We start from the raw sequence: 14426 nt of genomic DNA on the forward strand, positions 1-14426 counted from the left end.
CCGAAGGCACGGCCCTCAGAGATTCCTGTTAATGACTCATCCCGTGTTTTTTTTTTTTTTTTTAATAGCGGGCTTCTTTGCAGCGATTTCCGCTTTTGGCACGCGTCTCAGCCCTTCAGCTGGAGAGACAACATCTCATCGTCGTCTCATCTCCTCAAGATGAGTCAAAAAACATTACGTCAGCACCATCCATTACAGAGCCAAGGAGAAGCAGGCGGTCACTGAAGCCTCCAAACAATGGCTGACACGTTCAGCTGAACAGTACAGAAGGTGATACTCACTGTGCTGCGTGCCGTTGTCCCAGTCCCAAGCTTCCACTATAAGTGTGTAAGACCGCTGTAGGAGAGGGGGAAACACACACACACAAAAAAAAAATCAGCACCACATAGGGGTATGAGACAGAACAGGAAATGCTTTTCAGAAACAAAGAGGGAGAAGTAAAAGCACCAACTCTCAAACGAGAGACACACACACAAAATACTCAACCATCCCGCTTAATACAGGAAGGCACCATCAGAACAGAATCAGGAGACACACACACACACACACAGCAAGGAGATACAGGCATGAATGAGACTCTTAATAGCAGTGGTTCTTTCACTTTTCTCATTTCATCAGAAAGTGCTCCTCACTAACGAGAGCATCTCAGAGGAACATGTCTGAAAACTTCACAGAGCCTGTTTTTTCAAGCACACTACAGGAAACAAAAGACGACGACGACGCAAGAGCTACGTTACGCACACGCAAAACACAACTACAGGAGGTCACTGAGCCAAGGGGATCGCGTCTACTGTTGGGTGCACTTTATGCTGTTCCTTTCCCCAAACTCCACGCAGCCGTGCCTGAACTAGCAGAGCTGGAGAGGTAGTTACTCCACTCCAAGCACAGGGACGTCAGCCGGCGTCAGGGTGGACCGCAGGTTGCACGGCAGGCGCCCGACACATGATCGTGTCGCCGCAGTAATATCAGCTCGACGGGCAGGCAACAAGTCAGTCCGTTCTAGATCAGTGAGTCTTCGTTCTGTCCGGCCGCCGAGCGAACTCGCGAACGACGCGACATTCTCCCGCCCTTCCCCAGCTGAGCTCGGAGCCGAGTAATCTTAAAGTGGGCGGGGCCACTGCGGGGAAAACAACTGCCATTTTGTCACCTTTAAAAGGCAAGCGGCCACAATGGTGCGACGCAGCGCGTAAGCCGACACCGTTAGCCGGGTAGTGAATTATTCAGCCTCCGAGGCCGCACGCCCCGAGCGTGCCGTGGCCTCTGTCCACTTCCTATGGCAAAGCCACCGTCTCCAGACCGCTCACATTTCCCTGGAAACAGTATTCAAAGGACTCGCTCGTTAACAGAAACTGAACGCCGCGTAAACAAATGAGGTAAGGCCGGGCGGCTTGGGTACGTCACGGCAGAGAGGCCCCGCAGCCAAAACCACTGCTTCGCCATCATTTACCGGCAACGAGAACACACCGTCACTCAGCTGACCCCTGCCGACCTCCGTGCTGGTGAACGGTGACAAAGACCCGTTTGGACTTACACGTGTGCCGTTCTCATCTCCGGAGGTGAAGAGAGGCTTTGCGACACAAATAAAAGTCAGACTGTGTGTGTTTGTGTGTCTGTGTGTGTTTTGGAGCTGTGCGCTGGGGCATGGGTGGTGTATTATGGGATTACTGTCTGGAAGCGAGGAGGCCCCAGCCACGCAGCCGTGAGGACACACAAGAGATTACTTCACACCAGCCGTGGATCATCGCGGCACACGGCGGGGCTTCTGACCTCGCAGCCCATCCCCCGGGTCGCGGGGTGGCACCCCCGTCTGTGTGCGGGTCTGTGTGCGAGAAGGCATTCGTGCGGCCTTGCTCGAGTGAGCACCGGTCAACGCGCAGGACTCGGCACCCAAGTACCTATCTCCTCGGCAGGGTGCCAGGGTGGGCTGTCCCTGCTATTGACCACGGAAAGGTGGCAGGGTCAGACACGGAGTGTGTGTGTGTGTGTGTGTGTGTGTGTATCAGTAGCACAGGGCATGGTCCTGTTCCCACACACCCTGGCTCTGATTAGCTGGATTAAATGGTTGGATGAAGATAAAGGCTGTGGGGGAGGTGTGCACTGAACGAAGCCCCCACCCAAAGCCCACTCCTGAGACAGGCCATCCAGCTGCGTTCCCTGACTCTCCAGGAACATCTCTCTAGCAACACACACACACACACACCTCCCTAGCAACTCACTCTCTCCGTCTCACTCGCACACAAACACACCCCAGAAATAGGCATCCGTGCAGACGGATGTCACCACTCACCGTTTTACAGAGAGCAGTTTCTGAAAGTCAGCCTACTTGATCAGACTCCTGATTAGAAAGTCTGAGAACGAGGATATGTATTATATATGCGCGCTAAGGAGGACTGACTGGTTCAGGCCCGTGTGACCTCATCTGCCACTCCATCCCCCAGGCTCCAAGCTCTCCTTCCCTGCCGGGCTTACGGTAAAGACCGCCACATCAACCACCAGCTGATCTGTAATGGAAGCGTTTTCTTGGACCGTGTGTGGCGTTTGACGCAGGCAGGGGGCGGAGGGCCTGCTGGCAGTGAACCCCCTGCTGCCACGAGAAGAGCAGCCACCTGCCCCACCCTGAAACCTTCCCGTGCTTAGACAGAGAGGCGAGGAAAGGTCGCGTCGTCACTGGGCCGTGCGCGCGGGGGATGGGGTGGGCTGAGCCGTAGGTGCAGCTTCCCACGGTGGGGACCTGAGTGGGGAGGGGGTTGAAATTAGAGGGTGCTGCAGTGAGAGAAGTTGCCGCTGACCCCGAGGACCTCTCATCAGGGATCTCATGGGCTTCAAAAGCCTCCCAAGATGCACTGCTAACCTGCGCACCCACACACCCCCACACACACACCCACACCCACACCCACACACACACACACACACGGCCTCCTTGGTTACATAAACCGCACACCTTTATCAGAAGAGTGTGATTAAAAGCACTACAAAGCCACTCAGTACCTGGACCTAACGGAGGCATGGAGGCATGGAGGCATGGAGGCATGGAGGCAGGGTGCCCCCCCCCCCCCCCCCCACAAACACAGCTGTCACTACCAAGTGACATCCGATTGAGCGCTCCTCACCATGGCGACGGCGTAAAGGTCATTCAGGCTTCGCTGGGCAGTAGGTGAATCGCGCATTCACACGCCTCGGACGCCGCAGGGAGCAGCAGGAGATTCAGCCTTTGTCGCCTGACCACCCGAGCCCGACCAGAGGAAGAGGGCTCGGTCAGGGGGTAGAAACGCACGTCTCCGTCCCTCAGGAACCTTTAACCGGTCAGCAGGAGGACAGGAAGTGTGGTTCACCTCGCACGCTTACTCACGGTACTCTGGGTATTCAGGCCTACTCCACTACCTTCTGCCTGAGACTAGCGTATCAGCTAGACCATCCAATCAGTGGCGAGACCGGCTGGATGCGCTGTCCAACGTCAAGCCCCGCTAGATACCACCAGGCCATTTACAAGCCAATGAAGGTTTTATTTTCCATGCAATGAAAAATAAGAGCATTCCTTGGTCCTCAGCCCTTCAGCAGACAAAATCCTCACAAACACGTCCGTGCGGCGGTCGGAAATTCTTCAGGCTCGCTCCAAAGCTCGTGAAACTCCCATGGTGCGCTGGACAGGAGCCAGGCTCCAAGGGTAGCATTCTCAGGTGCGCAGCAGAATGCCGGAGGGCATGTCCACCTGGCGGGCTAAATCTCAGCTTAACCGGGATCAGAGACGCTGCCCGCCAAAACCCATTCGAAGGCGCAGCAGACCCGGTGTCCGAGCGCGCCGCGGTTCGAAACCCTCGACCCTCAGAGAGGAGGCGTAAATCAACAAGGTCCTCTGAGCCCTGGCGAGCACGGTTCATTGGACGCGTTGAGGGCGGCACGCCCATCTCTTTTGAGCTGTCCTTCAGCGGGGATTTATGGGATTCGGATCCCGCCGTCTCTGCGTCCTCCCCGGGGACGAGCAGAAGGAGCCAGCGTGCTAATGAGAGCACTCCGTCTTCAGCGAAGGTCCTGGAGGGGGCGTGCCAGCTCAACAAGGTCTTGCTTGTGTCACTGCCGTCTAGACTCCTCGTCAGAGTGGCGTGGGGGGGTGGGGGAGGGGGGGTGTATGTGTGTGGTTGGGGTCGTCGGGGTGAGTGGGTGGTAGGTTAGCTAAACAGCAGCGACATGGCGATGAAGAAAAGAGATGGCTGTAATCAATCACCAGGCCGAGAAGTGCCTTCTCCTCCCGCCCACGCTCGGAGGTCCCCATGGTGCCCCCAGCCAGTGGGGTGGACAGGCTGCCCTGAAATTCATCTTGGAATGGCTGGAGAGAAACAGAGGGGCTAGCCTCTTGACTAGCATCTCTTCGGCCTTCCAATCAGTCTCTCTCCGTCTCTCTTACACAAGCGTGTACACACACACACACACACACACACACACACACACACACACACACACACACACCCTTCAATTCCCTTCTATTCCGCCTTGCCACATTAGCAGTCGCTGCATCCTTTCAGAGCAACAGCTTCAAACCAGAGTGGCCTAATTTGTGTGTCTGCTTCAGAGGGCTCCTGCAGGTAATAACAGGCCGGAGGGGCAGGGCGTCATCAAAGTAAACAGCTCGGGCCCATCCTCTGGGAACCGGTGCCGTCTGGAGGTCTGAAGCGCGGGAGGTCTACAAGCCCGCACTGGCTTCGCTGGGCCTTCACTCGCGGGCTACGGGAAAAGCCGCGTCCGGTCCCCGACCTTTGATCCTGCAGTGGTTCCCCATGAAGGCGGCCGCGGCCGGATGCGGGCTCCGTCCCGGCAAGGCTGCGCCGACCTGCTGGCGGATGAGGTCGTTTGCCGCGACTCCTGTTCTGACTGACGTTTTCCACGAGGCTTCCAGTAACAAAGCTGTCATTTGGCTTTGTGCAAGGGGCACTGTAGGCCCAGGATGCAGGAAGCTGCAGCCCGACACGCTGTGCGGGCCCTGTGGCTGCTAAATGATATTCTGCTGCAGGAAGCCTCCCTTCTTTCAGCGCCGGGCTCGGGTTCCTCCGGGAACAATACGGGGCCCCGGCGGGAGCCCTCGGTGCGTTTTGTTGAGCTGGCGTGTGACGGAAGCCTGAAAACACGGCTGACGGAAAGTGACCCGCGGACAAGTGCAGGGCCCGGAGCCACCTGGGTGTCGCTCGCCCGCACCGCGTGCTGCGTGTACACGGCCGGGCCCAACCTCCGGCCAACGGGAGCGGGGCCCTGAGGCCCCACGGTGCAGCCAACCTACACCAGCTCCACATGCGCCCACACACACACACACGCGCGCCCACACACACACACACACGCGCGCGCCCACACACACACACACGCGCGCCCACACACACACACACGCGCGCCCACACCCATCAACATTAATCATGTCTCTGGAATTACATTAACCCTGAAAGCCAGCAACAAACTAACGTCAGAACGCACCTGCCACTCTGTCCCCAAGTTGCCGCGGCGCTGCCGCCATTTCGATGCCCTTCATAACTAGACCATCACCACCAAGTTTTCTGAAAAATCAGGTGGTTGAATAGCCTCAATACAGCAGTCTGAGGTTTTTTTTTTAATGCATTTAATTTTTCTGCATGATTAACCTAGTTTCTGCTTTTCCGACTAACCCAGAAGTGCCATTTCTCCAACAGACACGTATAGCGCTTTACTGACTAAGCCAGCCTAGTTACAGCAGCGCTGAGAAGCCTGGTAACTGCCCCTCTGACGCCAGCTAAAGCCCCATTTACCACCATTAACATTTCCAGCAGGTTCAGGGGTCAAGTGGGAATTAAAGTGGCCGTGCGCTAACGCGCTTTAATTACAGCGGCACACCTGCTCACCCTTCTCATCCCCGCTGAAAGAGTCACACGCACAACACCAGTCGCACGCAGCCCCGGCCGGGGGGAGGGGACCGAGCAGCGGCCAGGTAAGGGCTGGCCGAACGCAAGCTGGGAAAAGGCTGTCCGGCTCTCCGATTCCCTCCCCGTTTCCTCACTGACGGCGGCATTTTTTTTCCCTTTTAAACGTCTCTCAAGCGACGCGGTACGTGCCCGGAGCGTTCCGGGCCTATACCGTGACATGGTAAAAGAGGCCAAAGCAACGACTGTCAGCACTCAGCCCTGCACGGGAGCGCAGGGTGGCCAGACACCTCCGCTAGGCGAGCACAACCAGCGGTAAGGCTGCAGATGCCTGCGAGTCACTGGCTTCAGACGCCACTCTGGAGCAAGATGTCCTCCCCTGACCCTCACCATCCAGCAGCTACCTTCCACCAGGCCGAGAGCTTCCTCCAATCCTTGTGTGTCGCCGCCCCCCGACCCAAACGTGACGTACACCGGAGCCTAAATCCAGAGAAAAGCCACTTAATCAATCGATAGCGCTTTGGCAGGGGCCGGGAGAGTGTCCTGCCAAAGACGGTCTCTAAAAGGAGCGCTGCCTTTGTTTTAAAAGCAAGCACCATGTAGGAGTTGCAGAGTGGGAGGTGGCTGGCCTGAGCTTCTGCAAACCGTTCGGACTTGCTCGTTTTTTCTGCCGCTCAAACAACCGCTCGAGCGCAGGAGCGAGTCCGGAAAAACCGACCAAATTGCCCGGGGACGGCTGAAGCACCACAGTGGGCTTTACTGTCAGCACACGAGAAGAGGCAACAGAGGGCAGGAGATATCCCTCTCCCCCGCCCAGACAGAGGAGTAACGCTGTGGGGGGGTTAGAAGAACGCAGAGTTCTTCTAACGCAAGTCAGGCTCGGGCAAATCGCCTACTAACTCGCCCAGTCTTTCAGCTCCTAAAAATATCTCCCCCATGACTGAAGCATTCTGGGGCATGAAAAAATGCTGCTCTATAAAGAGGTCTTCCCTCCATTACACAGGAAGACACAAAGGCAGCACTGCCCCTGGTCACGAGAGAGAGAAAATATTTATTGAGGTGGCAGAACACAAAGCCATTTTGTTCTGGTTAAAGAGAGGAAGAGGATGGAAAAGACAAGACCAAAAAAAAAAAAAAAAGCAAAAGTGCCTCAGATTGAGTTCACGACTCCCACTGAGCACATTCAAGAGTAAAAATAAAAACTTAGGACGCTTCACGACGTGAAGACAGGCAGCTGGGGGAAAAGCAACACTCCAGCTCTGCTTGTGTAATACGACAGGCGGCCTGGATATACATGAATTAACACGCCACTTACCGCCTTTGTTTTAATGGCCTCTTCTTTTGGCATTTACTGCATTAAGCCTGAATTTGAAATGCCTCTCACCACAAGTTCTGAAGAAGCTTCATGCATGGCACTATGCTGCTTCCACAGCAACAAATGACTCACAGGAAGAATACTAATAAATTTTATATATATATATATAAATAAAATTACACACCCCCACACCCACACACACCCCCACACATTTACATACATTATCCATTACACACCCACACACAAAAACGTGGACTCTAAGGCTGAAACGATTTTACTAAAGCTTTGATTACTGAAGCTTCTTTTTATCCATATAACTACATCCACTACATTCACACACCACATCAGGCTTTACAAAATATGTGCAAAACATCCATTAGGTCGAAAACAGATTGGGTAGCTGAACTCTAACGCGGTTTTGCTACGTTGCCAGTTTTGTTGTTGGTGAGATTAAAGGCAGGTGGCACTGTATTAAATGCTACCATAGGAGGGAGGATTACATGAAGTCAAAAGTGACTTTTTGAAGCATTTTTGCACGTGTTCTTGAATCACTGGCAAGCGACGGAGAGTCTACGGACACGGAGAGTCTTCACAGCAGAGAGGTCGAGCGGCTTCTGGCAAAAATGGTCGACGAACATGTTTACTAAAAAGCGGACATCGACTCCAGCCAGAGTCTGAACATCACGCTTGGGTCGTCACCTCAGACACAGGAGAGGTTCGCACAGCGGGATGACGGGGCATGACCAGGGAGGTCATGCAGTCATGCCACTCCAGATTTACGGAAGGTTCACTAGGTTAGCTACGCGATATTGCTGAATTTTACCGGAGCCATTTCTCATATTTATTGCCAGAGATGTCAAATTTGACACATTTGCATCTATGCAGTAGACATTATTGTAAAGAGACGAGTAAGATGTTACATTTGAATGAAGGAACTGTATGAATGAAGGAACTGTATGAATGAAGGAATTCTGTTAGGGAATCACCTTTCCTGCACTAGGGATCTGCTATATTTTGAGAAATCCAGCTATGGTTTTCAAAAACCATTTCTACATTCACACAAATGTTGAGGCCTGCTGAGTGCACTGTAAAGGTTAGGGGAAGTAGCAAAAGGCAAAATGAGTTTTACCTGGTTTATTTTTTATTTGTGTAAACCAGACTATTTTATGTTTGCCATATCAGCAGTCATTTAGCATAACTACACCAACTTCACCAACAATCAAAAATAACGTTTAACAACTACTGTTCCGTTCGCCGACGAATGCGCTGCACATATCTTGAACACGTGAAAAAGGCCACGTGAAAAATATCAGATACCTTTTTAAAAAAATGTTTATTCCTTTTTTTATTTACCTATTTGTTTTTGCATTTCAGAAAATGTTTTATTTGAAACTCAGGATGTAGTAGGGCACTAAATTAGGCTACGGTATGCAATTTAAATTCTATCGCCACAGCGCTAGTGGACACGGCCAAGTGGGTGATCTCTAAGCCTCACCAGACCCACAATTCACAGTCAGCCTCCATCATCAAGCACCTGCTCTAATGCTGAACTGGACAATTACTGCTTTTTGTTGGCCGGAGATTTAGCCAGCTGTGACGGGCTAATTACACAGTCAATAGTGTAATCAGTGATGCGGCTCAAGCCCTTTCCCAGGTGAGGCCCGAACAAGCGGCTGTGCTGCAAGCCTGGCTAAGGGGGAAGGGAGCTCGAAGCGCAACGGATAATTGTTTACTGAAGGCCCGTGCCGGCGTCTCCTAGCAACCGCCCGGCAAGCTCCCAATCAGGTGTAGCCGACGCCGCTGCGTAGCCTTGAAGCGCGGCAGCCCCTTAGCTTTGACGGACGGTCGCAGCTGCTGCTCCACCTTCAAGGCGGGTTCTCCGCCGGGGGGAGCAGAGAGGGAGCGGCCCCTCCCGCCTCCATGCTGTCGGCCGTAACGGGGGAAAGTTACTGCGGACCAACGTCCCTGCGACACAGCTGGTGGGTGGTGACCAGTGAGAAGGTTTTAACCCACAGGCTGACAGTAACTAGGCACTGGAAGCAGCATAAGAAACACGCACGGTAAGAACCGTGCGTGCACACGCACCCACACACAAGCCCACACACAGTCTCACACCTCCAAGGTAAAAAGAGCTTCTTGCATATACGGTTACAAGGTCCTCTGGAAAATGATAGCTGTCCATTAAAGAAATGAGATGCTATCTTGCCATCAAAAGCAACAGACCTACAAACAGACCCACCAGAGACCAGCCTCTGGCGCCTCAAGAAGCCAAGAGTAAACGCACGCAGCAGGAACAAATCATCCCCTCCGACAGGTGGCAGACTCGCCGCTCCGGGCTGTGGAGCGGTGCTCCGGATCTCTTTACCATACAGAGATGCGGTTACACTCTGCGCACATCGAATGGCTTTGGGGATGCGGCAGCACCAGAGGACACGTGCAGTTTCATTAGGAACTGCAGATGCAGCACGGCTAGCCTGCCTACGGAGAACGGGCTCCAAGACAGGACTCAAAAATCATGGACATAGTCAGTAGTCATGCCACTAAACCAGTGTGGAGATAATGAGTAAATAGGACATTAGTTAACGAAGGTTATCCAATCAAATCAGCTGTGACAGAACCACATAAAGACAGGTGGTTTGATAATGAGTTATACATTAACTTCTATGGGTAGGGGCCATAACAAACGGGGCAGGTGTGGTAAAGGAACGGTGTTTGGAGCTCTAAAACAGACTGATTAAGGGAGTGCTGGAAGGCACAGCTGAGTGATTCCAGGCGAGCTCAGTATGTCTGGGCTCCTGTCCAGAGCTGACAGTCAATACTACACAACATCTTTTTTGTTGTTTGAAGGTGCGACACACAACACCCACGTCATCCGACACCTGATATCAGCATCAGTGATGCATCCTACCATGTACCTACAAGGAAGTGTTTCAGATATCTGACAAAACACTGATATGCAAGCACCAGGGACATGACGTAGTCTGTACTTGGAGCATATATCTTTTTTTTAAAAAGGTAATAAAAATGTCAAAATGTAGTTTAAGAGTCTGTGCTTCAGCAGAATATGGCTGATCGATATACACCCAGGAGGGCAGGAAACAGAAAGTACAGGCACTCACACATGGTACCTGCAGTGACGACCATCTCTCAACCACCAACACTTGACGTTCGAGGGGGCAGAGGGCTTTGGGTGGGGGACAGCAGTCACCTTATGTGCACTGTCCAGCAAGGACCAGGAGTAGGCTGTGCCTCCTCAAACACGCAAACACAGAGGGTGAGCGATTCTTAAAATGTGCGCCAAACGTTGCGAATTCGCGGAATTTGGAGCAACGCAAGGCTTTCATTCATCCTCGGCATGGCTTGCTCCCAAAACATTCACACGGATGTCTCCGCGAGGAGATGCACGGAGCGGCGTAGGGAGGCTCAGCACCGCACGGTCCACGACCCAAAAAGCGTCGGGGTTCTCCAAAAATCACCACCAGTCATCACCGTTACTGCATCCATCTCAACTTCCTAAACCTCGCATGCTGCCGGCAGCTTAAAAGCCCGGCACAGCCAACGCACTCCCAGAAATTGTGCCGTTAGACCTCACGGAGGAAATGCACTTACCGGCCATGCGAACTGAAAGGGTATCACGATCTTCCCAACGTCGCTGACTTTGTTGGGGTTCGCCTTTGCGCTTTTAAAAGAGAATATATTTCCACCAAGGACGCCGGTAGATCCAGCACCGAAACTGCACTGGCCGGCGGTCGTGATTTCAGTCTGGTACTCCTTGAGGCAGACTTTGAAGTAAGTATCGCACTCGTCCCGGGTGCAGCGCTGATCCTGAGAGTTCCGCGCGCCGTCGCAGCAATCCCCGTCGTACAGTTCGCCGTTAATGTTCTCTACGGTTAAGAGCTGCAGCTCGAAATAGCCGGAGGACCGGGACACCTACAAATAACATTAAAAATGGAAGAAATTTTTTTTTACAAATTACCCCGCTAAAGAAAGGCCTTCCAAAGACAAACACGCTATGTGCATAACACGTTCGGGTCTCTTCTCGGTGCAACTGCACTAAATGAAATGAAATGAAATGAAATGAAATTAGAGGACGCGTTTGGCGTTAGAAGCCGCCTCGTGCGTTCGGCTCGAGGTTCCGTAAATTTGAGATCACTAAGCGCAAGCTAATTGTTGCAAGGAATCAATGTGCAATTGTTTTGCCACCCCTCCCCTCCTTCAGTGACTGAAAGAGCATCGTAATTCAACAAACTGTTCAAATCTGGCATAAAATCAGCATACATTTTTTTCTCGAAGCGATGGCAAGAAATCGGCGATGCCAGTTATCTTAAATTTAAAACATCTGATTCCTGACAATCAAATTGCGTGATCACATGCTCTTAACCGACGGCTGCGTAAATCAATTATCGATTGCCATCAGCGAAATTCATCTTTATTTGAACGGCTGACCAAATGATCAACCTATGCATGTCAACTTTTAACTCTGGATTACTTCGGTCATCCCTGAATTCATGAGAAATATTACTGAAAACCAGCAAGGCTCTCACCTTCGTCCATATCGTTAACACAAGGCACGCAACCGAAAGCCAATTCGTTATCCGTGCGCAATTCCACATGCCTCCGATTAATCTGGAATAACCAAAGAGAGACAAAGGATGGGAAACAGCCGATGACCGGCGACAGGATCCTGCGCTCCTGACATGCAAAACTGGCAAGCGTAGCGTCGGTCCCCTACTATGCCTGCTCCCTCCGTCCGCTCCCTCCACGGCAAATGAGACGTTTCCCAGCTACCGCACGCCTGAGGATGTCTCGGCTGATTGACAGTTGAGTAAACCACTCACAGGTCCGGCTTTCGACATTATGGTGAACACCGCCTGTAGGCCAACCACCGGTCGCGGGGGCGGGCGGTCTTCGTAATCTTCCAATAAATAAATAAATAAATAGATAAATAAATAAGTAAGTAAATAAACAAACAGGTTGCATTTGCCACTACAAAGGTGTAATATTTCACAATCATTCAGTCGATGGTAAATGTATATTTTATTATGTATGCAGTGTGATAAGTCAATGTTAAGTCAAATAGGATATAACTACAATGACAAATTATTTCTATATTTCCATAGTGGGCTTAATAAATTGGTAGGTGTCGCACCTCAACTTTTTTTCGCAATTGTCTATTTCTTCTCACAGCGCAGAACGTAAGCGGTTTAGTATTTACATAAGTATGTGAGCTGTAAGTAGGACTATCAGAACTATTTACTATCTCACTTTTGAATTTAAAGCCAAGCGTGAAGACGAAATCACAAAGATTATGAAAGAAAGTTCTTCAAGACTGAAAGACTGGATGACCAATATTAACGCGTTATTTATATATATATATATATAAGCACTTTGTTTGCACAGCTGACGATGGACCTCTGCCCGTAACGCCTTGTTTCTCTCAAACCTTGTGTACCTCACTACAATTTGAATATCTACATGTCTTGCTGCAGGACACTGCAGTTGCTCACCTGCAATATATATATATATATATATAACTGACAAGGCAAGTATTGTAAACTCGCTTTCAGTCCAGCGGCGCGGCGGGATTTGGCACAGTTCAGAGCGCCCTCTTTCGCACGTTTAAGCTTTACCTGCAGCACAGCAACCAGTGTTCCCAGATTAGAGCCGCAGTGTTACTGGGCACGCTTGCTTCACAGGATGCTTTCTTAATGTGATTGATTGATTGATTGATTGATTGATTGATTGATAGAAAAAAGAAAGAATGAATGCTTGACATTTGCCGTTGGATGAACCAGCAAGAAAAACTCCATTTCTGCATTTTTGCTATGGTACATCTCCCAGATATTTTTTCTCCTCTTGTATCTAACGTACCATTAACACTTAGGTTAAAAGGAATCTAACCTGGTCTGTCTTAAGAATGGCTTCTTTCCAGCGATAAACTCTGCGGTTAGCTTCAGCGGGCAGCGCACACACGAGCGAGGGCATCAGCCTTTTGCGTGCGTTGGGAAAGGCATTCGCATTAAAGGAAATGAAAAGTAATCCAGAGCGCAAGTGGTGCGGCTGAACAGGTTCCCCTTCGCTTGGCGGCATGACATCTTGACACTCAGCGTCTACACACAGCCCAAGTGAGCAGATGTAAGAGTGTGGCTGGAGCAGGCAACACGCTTGCTCCAGTCACCCAAACTTCACATGAAGGACAGTGAAGAGTAGTGGCTGCAATGGTAGCAACAAGGCGGATGTGGATGGGGGTGGGATGGAGTTGATGGACAACAAAGAGGAGCCCCCCCCCCCCAAGACCGTTCACATACACGTACAGGTGGCGGCATTACCCCCTGTTATCTGTAATAATCCCCTTGACCCACTTTAAAGCCTCTTTCGCGGTGCCCATATCTATCACCAATGCGAAATGGTCAGGGACAGCAGAGGCAGGTATTTAAAAGATGCTAGGATTAACCTGGAAGCATTATGCTAAAAGCATATGGTGTATGATAGCACCTCAGACTTATTGACAGCTTGTTAGTGAATCTGAGAATCATTTGGCCTGTGTATACTGCTTCATGTCACCAGTATTTGGTGCAGGGGAGCTTCGTTTCCATAGTGATGGGCTGTGATTATCTCCACTGTAAACGACTCTTGCAGAAAAAAAAATTAAAATGAGGAGGCTTCCAAACTGTGAAGATTTATTAATGCAGATATCAAATATGGGCACTCCTCCTGTATATATGATCCATCTATTTGTCTCTCCTTACCTTTCCAAATCAAAATCGATCTCGAAACATCCATAATCATTCTTTACTGCTGGGATGTTCAGGCTTTCTGTGGCTCTATTACAAGTCACTGTAAACTTGCATTGTACTGTGAAAATGAGCAGGTCAAGGTGCTGAGCCGTTACAGTGATGATTCACATGTCATTGGTCAGTTCACAGCTGACTCAGCACGTTGAGGAATTTACTCTAACAGAAAGATACAAATCCAGTTCAGCTCCCTGGCTCCCAGCCTGGGGTGTTTCACACACCACCACTGCGATTGACAGTCACATTCAAAAGATGCAGTCACTTTCACGGGTGTAAAGCACTTCACTGTGCATCACGACGGCATTAATCTTCAGGTTCACTTTGAGTTCCCCATGGGTTTCCATATTACAGACCCATCATGATGGGCTATTACATAAAATGTTAGGTAGGAAGGTTATAAAAATATAAATATTTATAAAATATATATTTATAAAACAAAAG

The 14426-nt window shown here is 50.9% G+C and overlaps 1 protein-coding gene across 2 annotated transcripts in view; it reads right to left on the bottom strand.

Moving 5' to 3' along the window:
• Positions 1-11969, bottom strand: part of jag2b (jagged canonical Notch ligand 2b) — a 32759-nt gene extending 20790 nt beyond the window's left edge. For both annotated transcript variants that reach the window (XM_035524324.2, XM_035524323.2), the window contains exons 1-3: positions 11736-11969; positions 10801-11121; positions 282-336 (exon numbers count right to left, since the gene is read on the bottom strand). In XM_035524324.2, coding sequence (XP_035380217.1) covers positions 282-336; positions 10801-11121; positions 11736-11804 — 445 coding nt within the window. In that variant the 5' untranslated portion in view covers positions 11805-11969. The remainder of the gene's footprint in view (positions 1-281; positions 337-10800; positions 11122-11735) is intronic.
• Positions 11970-14426: the final 2457 nt, after the last annotated feature.

The sequence above is a fragment of the Electrophorus electricus genome, chromosome 7 (assembly GCF_041902795.1).
Source record: "Electrophorus electricus isolate QZ-2024a chromosome 7, ASM4190279v1, whole genome shotgun sequence".
Taxonomy (NCBI): domain Eukaryota; kingdom Metazoa; phylum Chordata; class Actinopteri; order Gymnotiformes; family Gymnotidae; genus Electrophorus; species Electrophorus electricus.